The sequence below is a fragment of the Mastomys coucha genome, unplaced genomic scaffold, assembly GCF_008632895.1.
Source record: "Mastomys coucha isolate ucsf_1 unplaced genomic scaffold, UCSF_Mcou_1 pScaffold12, whole genome shotgun sequence".
NCBI lineage: Eukaryota > Metazoa > Chordata > Mammalia > Rodentia > Muridae > Mastomys > Mastomys coucha.
The window spans coordinates 14,428,620-14,439,720 of NW_022196894.1; the positions used below are offsets into that span (position 1 = coordinate 14,428,620).

General features: G+C 45.6%; 1 protein-coding gene across 6 annotated transcripts in view; it reads left to right on the forward strand.

The window, feature by feature from the left end:
• The first annotated feature begins 370 nt into the window (after positions 1-370).
• Smpd4 (sphingomyelin phosphodiesterase 4) overlaps positions 371-11,101 on the forward strand; it is a 24,948-nt gene continuing 14,217 nt past the window's right edge. For 2 of the 6 annotated variants that reach the window (XM_031363289.1, XM_031363290.1), the window contains exons 1-9: positions 468-684; positions 1,667-1,750; positions 3,855-3,941; positions 5,395-5,537; positions 5,617-5,692; positions 6,299-6,407; positions 6,508-6,560; positions 6,664-6,815; positions 8,963-9,092. In XM_031363289.1, the coding sequence (XP_031219149.1) occupies positions 640-684; positions 1,667-1,750; positions 3,855-3,941; positions 5,395-5,537; positions 5,617-5,692; positions 6,299-6,407; positions 6,508-6,560; positions 6,664-6,815; positions 8,963-9,092 (879 nt within the window). In that variant the 5' untranslated portion in view covers positions 468-639. The other 4 variants (XM_031363292.1, XM_031363291.1, XM_031363294.1 and 1 more) reach the window with 4 other exon arrangements.

The window sequence follows — 11,101 nt, forward strand, 5'->3', positions numbered from 1 at the left end:
AATCCGCCTGCCTCTGCCTCCCAAGTGCTGGGATTAAAGGCGTGCGCTACCACCGCCCGGCAATCCTGGCTATCTTGAAACAGGCTAGAACAGGGTGGCTTTGAATTCAGAGATCTGCCTGCCTCTGCCTCCTGAATGCAGGGATTAAAGGCGTGTGTCACCCCGGTAACGACCTCTTTGTAGAAACTTTTCATTTCATGAAAAGCCCCATTTTAATTCTCCAGGCAACTTCTGTGTCAGTGAAGAACTGTGTCGAAAAGTCTTGCCTATATCTATTTTTCTAGACGTGCATTCATTCCCGTTGTCCCCTGCATTTCAGACCTGACTTTGATCCTCTCGTAGTCCCGCCAAACTAAGAGGCGTGGCGTCCGGCGCAGCTTGATGACGACACGAGTCGCCCAGTGTCCGAATGGTGGCTCCCTTCTCTGAGAAGCTTGAGGTTTGTGGTATCAGCACGGCAGGTGAGTGGCAGGAGGCGCGCGCGAGGCAGCCCAGCACCGTTCGGTTTTCTCGGGTCCCGCCGAGGCTGGCTCCGTTCCTCCTCGAGCTGTGGGACTCGGGCTTCCCGGCAGCTCGGCCTGTACGGGGCCGGCCGGGAGCCCAGGGCCCAGCTGCAACCTCACGCCGCCCTCCAGGGTCATGGCTTCCCGCCGCCTTCCTGCGAGATCCTTCCAGACAGTCCGGGTAGGGGTTTGATGAACACTCGATGCGGGCGTTGAGGCGGGGTGGGGGAGGGGACTTGGAGGGAAAAATTGAACCTTGGGCTCAGCTAGCGATATTGGTAGTAGAACTCGTTGTGGGTGTAGGTTCTGCCTTCCGACTTTTCCGAGCCTGTAATGTAATAGGGTAGTCGAGACTTTGGCGGTATAGAACAGTTGTTATCAACAAATGAGGGCAAGCCGCTGCTTCTCTTACAGATGGGAGATTCGTAAGGAGTTTACTAGAATCTTGGCTCTGCTGATTGTTAGGTGGGTATGGAGAAATCTTTTGGTGTTTCTTACCCCCGTTTCCTTATTTGCATCCGTCTTGTGGGCTTATTGTGAAGATGTATTTTCCGAGGTGAGCCTTACTTAGCATCCTTTGTATTTGCTTTCTCGTAGTTACACAGTGACTAGTTCAGGCAGGCACTTGAGTTATCTGCTTACGGTATTAGAAGGCCCAGATCAAGAGTTGCTTTAATCTCAGGCTCTAGGGAATAATATGCTCCCAAGCATATTCAAGTTGCTGTCAGAATTCAGTTTCTTTGAGGTCTTGAATTCTAGCTAAGCTCTGCTCTGTATCTTAAAGTCCACTGACATTGTACTGTAGTTTGTTCTTTTAAAGTCTCTTTAGAATAGCACTTAGATGCGTGTTTGATTGAACACTTGTTGAAGCAAGAAGAGTCTTGGGGGATAGTCAGGAATTCTGCCCCTCACTGGTAATTGGGTAAGGAAATAAATGAAAAGCTCTTAGAGTCAACCTGGCATCTAACAAGTGCTATATAAGCATCACCAAGGAGTTGCCACCACAAAACTAGTTCTGAAGCTGGCTACTGTGATCTGTATGAGTTTGCATTTTAAAAATCAAAGGAATATGTGGTGTAATTTGTGCTGAGTTAAAATGTTCTGGACATCGTGAAATTCTGTGGTATATAAGATATTGAGATTTTGTCTTTGTTTTTCCACAGTGGTTCCCTAAGGCAGCCATTTCTTGCTTGCCCTGGGAGTCTGCTATGGCATTCCCTCACCTCCAACAGCCTAATTTCCTCCTGGTATGTATCAGCTGCCTTTTGGAAGTGTTGATGATAGCTCTATAGCTGAGGGACTTAAAACTTTTTTTCCACTCATTTGAAGGACTCATTTTTAGGAGACAAGCTGCCTGCCCCCTGTTTGTTTGTTTGTTTGTTTTGAGATAGGGTTTCTGTATGTAGCCCTGGCTGTCCTAGTAGAACTCACTCTGAGACCAGACTGGCTTTGACCTCACAGAGATCCAACTGCCTCTGCCTCCTGAGTGCTGGGACTAAAGGCATGTGCCACCATACCTGGCTGTGTAGGCCTCTTGAACTCAAGTCCCTTCTGCCTCGGTTTCCCATGTGCTGGGATTATTGTGGGCAGGTGATTTGAAAACTCTCTACTGGGTTTTTGTTTTTGTTTTTTGTTTTTAATAGGAAACAATACCAGAATCAGCATTAGAATGCTTACCATGCCTTTTGTGAGTGCAGGATATTGGGTATGTTCAGTCTCTGAACTCTTGATTTTCCAATTACCAAGGTTCAGTCTCTGAACTCTGATTTTCCTATTACCAAGGTAGTTGATTCAGCCAGTACTGGGGAGGCTGAGAGAGGAAGTTCATTAAGAGTTCATGGCTATGGTGACATACACCTTTAATCCCAGCACTTGGGAGGCAGAGGCAGGTAGATCTCCATGATTTCGGGGACAGCAGGTTCTACATAGTGAATTCCAAGTCAGCCATTGCTACATAGTCAAACTTCATCTGAAAACAAAAACAAAACAATAATTGAAAAAACCAAAAACAATAATTGATGCAAATGTTATTTTTCTTAGTTTCCAAAGTGAGAACATTTACCAAAGTGGTCATGATGCATAAGTTCTGTGTATGTGTGAATGTTCTAATTATAGTTGTCAGTGAAACAGAGGGATGCTGCTCCCTGTTAGGGCTTTATGTTATGAAGCTGGGAAAGCAGACAGAAAGAGATTCTTCACCGCAGTTGCCAGATTTTTTTTGTTTTTGTTTTTGTTGTTTTTCAAGACAGGGTTTCTTTGTGTAACCATGGCTGTTCTGGAACTCACTCTGTAGACTAGGCTGGCCTCAAATTTAGATCTGCCTGCCTCTGACTCTTAAGAGCTGGGATGAAAATTTTTAGCCACCTTACCTGGCTCTTTTTTTTTTAAGAATATTTATTTCTCAGTGTACCCCTCAGGAGCCAGCTGGCATGGCCTGTGGCCTGAACAGTCAGATTTGCTTTTCTGAGACAGGACTCTTGCAATCCCTACTTGTTTAGAGGTGGTCACGGCATTAGATACCCTTGCTTAGCCCAAGCTGCCTTGTTGAATGATTAGCATCTCCTGATCTCTGTCTATTTGGCCAGAGGCCACTTCTCCATGGGGTCAGTGTTGTGCCTACATCCCAGGACCTTTGGTAGATCTCCTTGGTTTCTGTTCTGAGTGTTCTGCTGGCTTATTTATTATCTTGATAAATATTGAGTTGGCTAAGTCCACCTGTAGTTTTAGACTACATTATTTTTTTGTGATTAAAAAAAATTATTTTATTTTTGGAGTTTATAGTATAATTATATCATTTCCCACTTCTCTTCCCTCCCTCCAAACCCTCTACAGACTGCGTTATTTTTTAAGGTGGTGATTTCAGTAAGTTGCTATGCTATGCACTGGTTAAGAGAAAAGAGGTATTATGTACTATGGGGTTTTTTGGCTGTTCTCACTTATGACCACAGTGGTGCAGTCATGGGTTGTTAAGGAGGTGGGAAGTTTGCACCTTCTGCGTATGTACTCAACACTTGCGGACTGAATAAGGTTTCCCTATACAACAGGGATCCTGTCCTGACTTCAGGGCTGATCCTAGTGGTGACCCCATTTGTGGGTCAGTGGGAGTCAATTTCCTTTTGATAATGTAGCACAGTATGCTTAAAGGAGAGCACCTGAGAATTTCTGGTATAAAAGTGATAGAATTATAGCTTCTCTCTTCTAGAAGCTTCCTGTGGGCTTCTGGCATATGCATGAAATGCTGGAACCGTACACCACGTTATTTCTGTTGCTTCTGTTTCTGTTTTGATTAGACACAGACTATTTGCAGCTGCATAGCAAGTCTCTTCATGACTCTTTCACATTGTCTCCTAGGCTAGCCTGAAGGCTGACTCTGTAAATAAGCCCTTTGCACAGCGTTGCCAAGATTTGGTGAAAGTCATTGAGGATTTTCCAGCTAAGGTACAGCTTTGCCAACAGTTCCCTTTCCATATCACCTATAATTCTTAACTGTAGTAGGCAGAAGCCAGAAATGCTAGAAGCATCCTACAATACACATGGCAACTTGCAACAAAAAGGAATCCAACCAAAAGCCTGGCATAGTAATGTATACTGTAGTCCCAGCACTTGGAATGCAGGAGGATCAGGAATTTAAAGCCAGAATACTTAGCAAGCATACTACAAGGTTGTGTGAGACCTTGTCTTAAAACAGCAACAACAAAGTATCAAACATACGTGGTGTTAATAAGATTGAGAACCTCTGATATAAATACTTTGAGAATGTGTATTTAATATACATTTAGAATTGTTGGGCCCAAGAAATTGACCTGGACAATGAATTAATATGCTGGTATGTTTCAGTGATTTGATTTTAAAAGATAGCTCTCCTTTTTAATAGATGTCTGTTAAGAATTTTGGGGAGTGGTATTCTTTATTTGTGTATATATGTGTGTGCGAGTGTGTGTGTAAGCCATGCCAAAGGTTTGTTGCTTAGCAGCTGTCCACCTTTTTTTTTTCTTGAGGTCTCACTGAGACCTGGACCTTGCTGTTTAGGTCAGACTGGGTGGCCAGGAAGCCCCAGGGATTCTTCTGTCTCTGCCTTCTTAGCACTGGGATTATAACACCTCTATTTTATGGGTGCTGAGTTTCTGATCAAACTCAGGTTTTCATGCTTGTACATCAAGTGCTTATTGACTAAGCTATGTCTTTACCCCACTGTAAGTTTATTTGTTTGTGGTTGTTAGTGTTTTGTGATATGGGGACTAAATGTTGGACTCTGTACATGGCGTGCAAGTGCTCTGTCACTGAATTATATTACCAGTCATAAAAATGTTATACTTAGCTGAGTATGATGGTGCACACTAACAATATTCTCAGCAATTGGAAGGCTAAGACAGGAGGATTTCTGTGAGCTGAAGACCATCCTATTACATTGGAAGACTCTTGTCTCAAAAAAGCAAAGCAAAACAAAACAAAAACATTGGTGGAGGGAGCGAGGGAGACTGGAGAGACGGCTCAGTGCTTAAGAGCAGTGGCTACAGTTTTAAAGAAGCCCAAGTTTAGTTTCCATCACCCACGTCAGGCAGCTCCAGGAGATCTGACATCTGCCCTGACCTTCACAGATACCTGCACGCATGTGTACACACTCATGCATATACACATACTTTTTGAAGTAATAAAAATAAATATTTATTTAAAAATATTTTAGTCAAAGGGAGACTTAGTACAAATATAAGGTTGGTGTGTTTTGTGCCAGTTGGAGAATTCAGTTATTCTTCGCCATTGCAACAGAGCTTCTGTGGGTCTGTATCAGAGTGACCTCCAGTGGGCAGTGTGTAGTGAAACCGGAGCACAGTCAGGGATTGGCAGTGGTCCTCAGGGAGCATTCCAGCTGCCTCACTGTGCACTGTTTCAGGAATTGCGTGCCATCTTCCCTCGGCTGGTGGAAAGCATCTTTGGCAGCCTGGATGGTGTCCTTGTTGGTTGGAATCTCCGATGCCTACAGAGGCGTGTGAACCCTGTGGAGTACAGCATAGTAATGGACTTTCTAGACCCAAGGTTTGTAGGTTTGCTACTTGAGAAGGGCCGAGTACTTCCTCACATTGACACACCCTCCCCTTTTAAATTTTATGTTCAGTGGCCCAATGATGAAGTTGGTTTATAAGCTTCAAGCTGAAGAGTATACCTTTGATTTTCCTGTCTCCTATCTTCCTGTAAGTAAGCCCAGGTGGTGAGTAGCACTAAGGGGCAGAGGGCCCAGATGGGAAGTTGTGCTGTGAGTCGGTGGGCAGAGAGTTCCGTTTAAAATAGCTCATTAGGGGGCTGGAGAGATGGCTCAGTGGTTAAGAGCACTGACTGCTCTTCCAAAGGTCCTGAGTTCAAATCCCAGCAACCACATGGTGGCTCACAACCATCTGTAATGATCTCTGATGCCCTCTTCTGGGGTGTCTGAAGACAGCTACAGTGTACCTATATATATTAAGTAAACAAATCTTTTTTTAAAAAGAAAAGCTCATTAGAATGCAGGCTGCTCTGTGGTCTGAGTAGCAGGAAGCCTGAGTGACTGCAGTGCTTTGCTTTGCTGAGGCTCCAGACCTTCAGGGCAAGTTGAACTGTGATGCTCAGGAGGAGATAGATGCAAAAACCCCCCATTCTTACCCTTGTATGTGTGAAGCTTTATGACTAGAGGAAAAATTGTAAACCATTCTCTACGCAGAGGATGGACACTGTTTCCATAAAGCAGGCTCTGCCTCAGCAGCCTCTCCCGTAGCGCTAGAAGAGCTGAAGGCCACTGTGCTGTTGACTGCCTCTCTTTGCAGGGCCCCGTGAAGGCATCCATTCAAGAGAATGTCCTCCCAGACAGTCCTCTGTACCACAACAAGGTCCAGTTTCCCCCGACTGGAGGCCTTGGCCTGAACCTGGCCCTCAGTATCCTTTGATGACCCAAGGTGTGGGAGGTTATGAGGGGCCAGCATACTGTGGAAGGCGACCCACTTCCTTTGTATTTGCCTTTTGACACTCTGATCAGATCCATTCGAATACTATATGTTCTACTTTGCGCTGAGCCTCATCTCTCAAAAGGTACAAAAGGAATAACTCTGAGTGTGGCTTGTACAGATCCCATAGTGAAGGGCCAGGGTCTGTGATGGCCACTGGAGCGCTAACACCAAATTTTGTTTTCTAGTCAAGGCCTATGGCCCACCATGTTCGTACTTCGGACTGTGCTTATTTCATCCTGGTGGATAGGTACCTAACGTGGTTCCTCCCCACTGAAGGCAGCGTTCCTCCACCACTCTGCTCCAGTCCTGGAGGCTCCAGCCCCTCACCAGCTCCCAGGTAAGGCTGCCTTGACTCTTAAGACCTGGTTCTTCTATGGGGAGTGGCCTCATAAAAGGCATTGCCCAAGCATTGGCATCCATGTTCAGGGCTCCCCAACTTTTTTTGGGTTCAATTCTCAACTTCTCTTGCCCTGGCAAAGGCAGGAGTGGGTAAAACTTGTCTCTGGCCTCATTGACACAGCCAGTGGCCCTCATGGCAGCTGGAGTCTGAGTCCTACCAAAGCAATGAGTTGAGTGGAGGGGGAGGGATGATTGTAGAAATCGGTGGGAAAGCCTGGACTGAAAAGCCATTTGTGCCAGGCCACATAAGATAAGCCTTATGCTGCATTGCACAGTTGGAGATGTGTTAGCCCTGTAGCTTGAGAGTGGCTCAGGGCTTCTCTAGCTGTTTGTTCTAAGCTTTTGGTGAGCCTTTAGCCCTAGTTCCATTCTCCTTAGGAACCCTTCTGCCCAAACAGGAGTTGTTGAAGCTCCTCTGCTCCCTCCCTGACCTCACTGGCCCACTACCTGCTCTAGAGGCTGTAGGCAGGGTTTTGGTCTAGCCCATGTCTACTATTATGTGCATACCAGGCCATGTCTTCATCTAAAACTCAGTATATGGGAAGATGCCCTTAAAATATGGAGAGAGAGCTGGGAAGTGAGGCTTCTGAGGTGGTCGTGGCCCATGGCTGGTGACTTAACTCTGATACTCTGGTACTACTGTAGTTGGGGAGGAGGGCTTCAAGGTCCAGTAAATTCCTACCCACTCCAAAGCAGAACTCAGGTGCGAACACATTTACGTGGACCTAGTGTGTTGGCTTGTTTTGGCTTTTCATTTTGAAGTAATGTCACACTTATAGAAAAGTTGTGAGATAGAACTTTCACAACCCTTTTAACCCAGATTTCTAAATTGCCAATAGAGCTATGACTCTCATCTCTGTCTGATTTTTTGTAAAACATATATGGTTGGTGTTTTGTTTTGTCCTGGCACTTATACTGTGTAGCCTAGGCCAACTTGAAATTCATGATCCTCTTGCTTCCACTTCTTGAGTTTTGGTGTAAGCATTTGGTATCCCAGCATGTTCCCTAGAAGCCATCACGTGTCGTGATTGAGCTCAGTCCATCTGTCCACTGTGGGAAGATAGCATGCTACCAGGCCATCATCAAATCTTAGAGTCTGTTTATGTTCACCAGCTACTCCACCCATTTCTGGTGGCTGTTCATTATGTGCAGTTGTCTTGGGTTTCCACTGCTGTGATAAAGTTCATGAGCAAAGCAGTGTGGGAAGAAATGTTTTATTTCATCTCCAGCACTGAGGGAAGTCAAGGCAGGAGCTAAAGCACAGGCATGATGGAACGTTTCTTACTAGCTTGCTCCTCATGGCTTATTCAGCCTGTTTCCTAATGTAACTCAGTACCATCTGCACAGAGGTAGCACCCCAGCACCCCACTCCCCAATTGCCTGGGCTTTCCTGTATCAACTATTGAACAAGAAAGTGCATGACAGACTTGCTATAGGCAGTTTGGTTGGGGCCAGTTTTTCACTGGAGGTTCCTCTTCCCAGGTAACTATAGTTGTGTCAAGTTGACAAAAACCCAACAAGGACAGAGGTCACCTCTGTAGTCCTTTGGCCCTTCTCCCTATACCTGACTGTGGCAGAGGTCCCTCAGCGTGTTTGGCAGGGTGCGTATGGGCTCTCTTTCCTTGGCTGTCTGCTCATGCCTAGGCCCAGCTTGGGCTGAGTAGGTAGGAGAGGACCAGCCACCACAGTAGTAACTCCAAGCCGTGTCCTGTCGGATCTTTGCTGTTCCTGGACTGCATTGGTGGTGATAGGTGCTTAAGCATCAGTGACCAGGTTTTCCTAATGTACATTCAGATCTGTGCTTTGTACCTGACTCCGGGGCTTGGTGGGGAAGAATGTCAAATCGTCGTTTATGCTAAAGTCTTCTGTTCTCAGTTACAGTTGCTAATAGAACATGTTGTAAGCTGTGACCTCATTGCATCCCTCACAGTTACTAGTGGACAGTCTATCTATAACAAGCATGTCAAATGTTCAGCATAGACCTTGTGTCACTGTGATTCAGTGTGTTGTATTGACTATTGGTAGCATTGATTTTGGAGTCAGCAGAGGCACCTGATTTACTATTGTCTCTGTATATCCTGTCAGAACACCTGCCATGCCCTTTGCCTCCTATGGCCTCCACACTAGTCTCTTGAAGCGACACATCTCTCATCAGACATCTGTGAATGCAGACCCAGCGTCCCATGAGATCTGGCGGTCAGAAACTCTCCTCCAGGTAAGAAAGCCCAGTGCCTGCTTCTGTTTCAAAACAGACTGCTTAGCTACCTTCCACTCTGAGAGGCAGACTCCCAAAGGCACTCAGTCAGCTGGCGGCTGGATCTAAATGGCATTTTCTTGCTGTGGCATTTAGAAAGCAGATGAGGAGAAACTGATGTACTCCTGTAAGCTAAATGTCATAAACAGTATTTTCTGTCTCGGCTTCTCTTGTCCACTATATTTTTCTCACTGGATCTATTCACTCACCAGTCTTGTGGTTTCCAAAAGTTCCATCTGTGCACATGGTCCATGTGCCCTACCTTGTCCCCCTTTGACTCTTTTTGTGTTGCTAGAGTTGGTTTCCAGTGATTACCATCTGCTGGATATTAGGTACTACTGCAGAAGTGCTTGTATGATGCTGCATGGTGTGGGCCCTCAGAACCTTCACTTTGGTCATCAGTGAGCTCCCACCATTGAGCAGGAGATACTAGTGGTAGGACAGAGTCCCTTAGGGACACACTAAGTGGCCCTGCCCTCTTGTATGTACTGGTGTCTGGAGAGAATCAGCTGGTTCCAGTGCTGCGTTCTGAGGCTGGCATGGTAGCCAGTGTTGCTCTTGACAGAGAAAACTGTATAGGTGGAATTCTGTCCCCAGCTATACACTATTGCCGGACTGTCTCAACCCACCAGCCACCAAGGAAAGGCAAGGAGACTTTAATAGTTATGAAAGCTTGGCTTTAGCTTGGCAGACTCTCAACTAGTTGAATTAAGTAAGCCCGACTACCTAGCCGTTTTCTGCCACATGACCCAGTACATCTCCTCAGTACTGGCACCTGTTTCTGCCTGATGAATCTCCCACCTCTGACCTTTTCCCAGAGTTTTTATCTCTGCTGGGAAGTTGTGCTTATCCTCTTATTTTGCCATAGGCCATTCAACTCTGTATTAAACCTATCAGAAGGTGATGGAGAAGATGTTTTACAGTACCCCGAGACGGTGATGCTTCATAGAAATAACAATAACATAGTGGCCTGTACTTAGCTCTCTGCTGCTACAAAAATCAGCATTTGAGTAATGCAAAGACAGTCTCTTCTTATTTTTTATTTATTTATTTTTTTTTGGTTTTTCGAGACAGGTTTTCTCTGTATCCCTGGCTGTCCTGGAACTCACTCTGTAGACCAGGCTGGCTTCGAACTCAGAAATCCACCTGCCTCTGCCTCCCAAATGCTAGAATTAAAGGCATGCGCCACCACTGCCCAGCGCAAAGACAGCCTTTATACAGTGCAGGAGATTGTCATATACAGTTGGAGTGTGGTACACATCGTTGCACTCCCAGTAGGTCATTGTTATCCATGCTCCCACTGGAGTTCTGTGTTGGTACAGATGGCTTGTGGGCCATGAGGGTAGATGACAAAGACAGAGCTTACAAGAAGGTTGGGGTATTCTGTTTCATGAACCAGAGCACCAGCTTGTTTATTCATCTGCCCTCCCTTCTTCCCTCCCTCCCTCCCTCCCTCCCTCCCTCCCTCCCTCCCTCCCTCCCTCCTTCCCTCCTTCCTTCCCTCCCTTCATTCCTTCTGTTTGTTTTTCAAGACAGGGTTTCTCTGTGTAACCCTGGCTGTTCACACTCTGTTAGGTCAGGCTGGCCTCAGACTTAGAGATCTACCTGCCTCTACCTCCTGAGAGCTGGAATTAAAGGCCTGTGCCACCACTACCCAGACCTGTTTGTTTGTTTGTTTGTTTGTTTTTTAATGAAAAAAATTTTAGGGGGCTGAAGAGATGGCCCAGAGGTTAAAAGCACTGGCTTCTTTTCCAGAGGACCCAGGTTCAATTCCCAGCACCCACATGGTGGATCACAGCCAACTGCAATGCTAATTCTAAGTGATCTAACACCCTTATAGAGGCAAAACACCAATGCATGTGAAATAAAAATTAATAAAAATTAAACTTAATTTAAGTTTAAAAAGAAAAAATGATTATAGAAAAGTATGTGTAGCATAAATTTTATCATCTTAACTTTTTTCCTTTTTT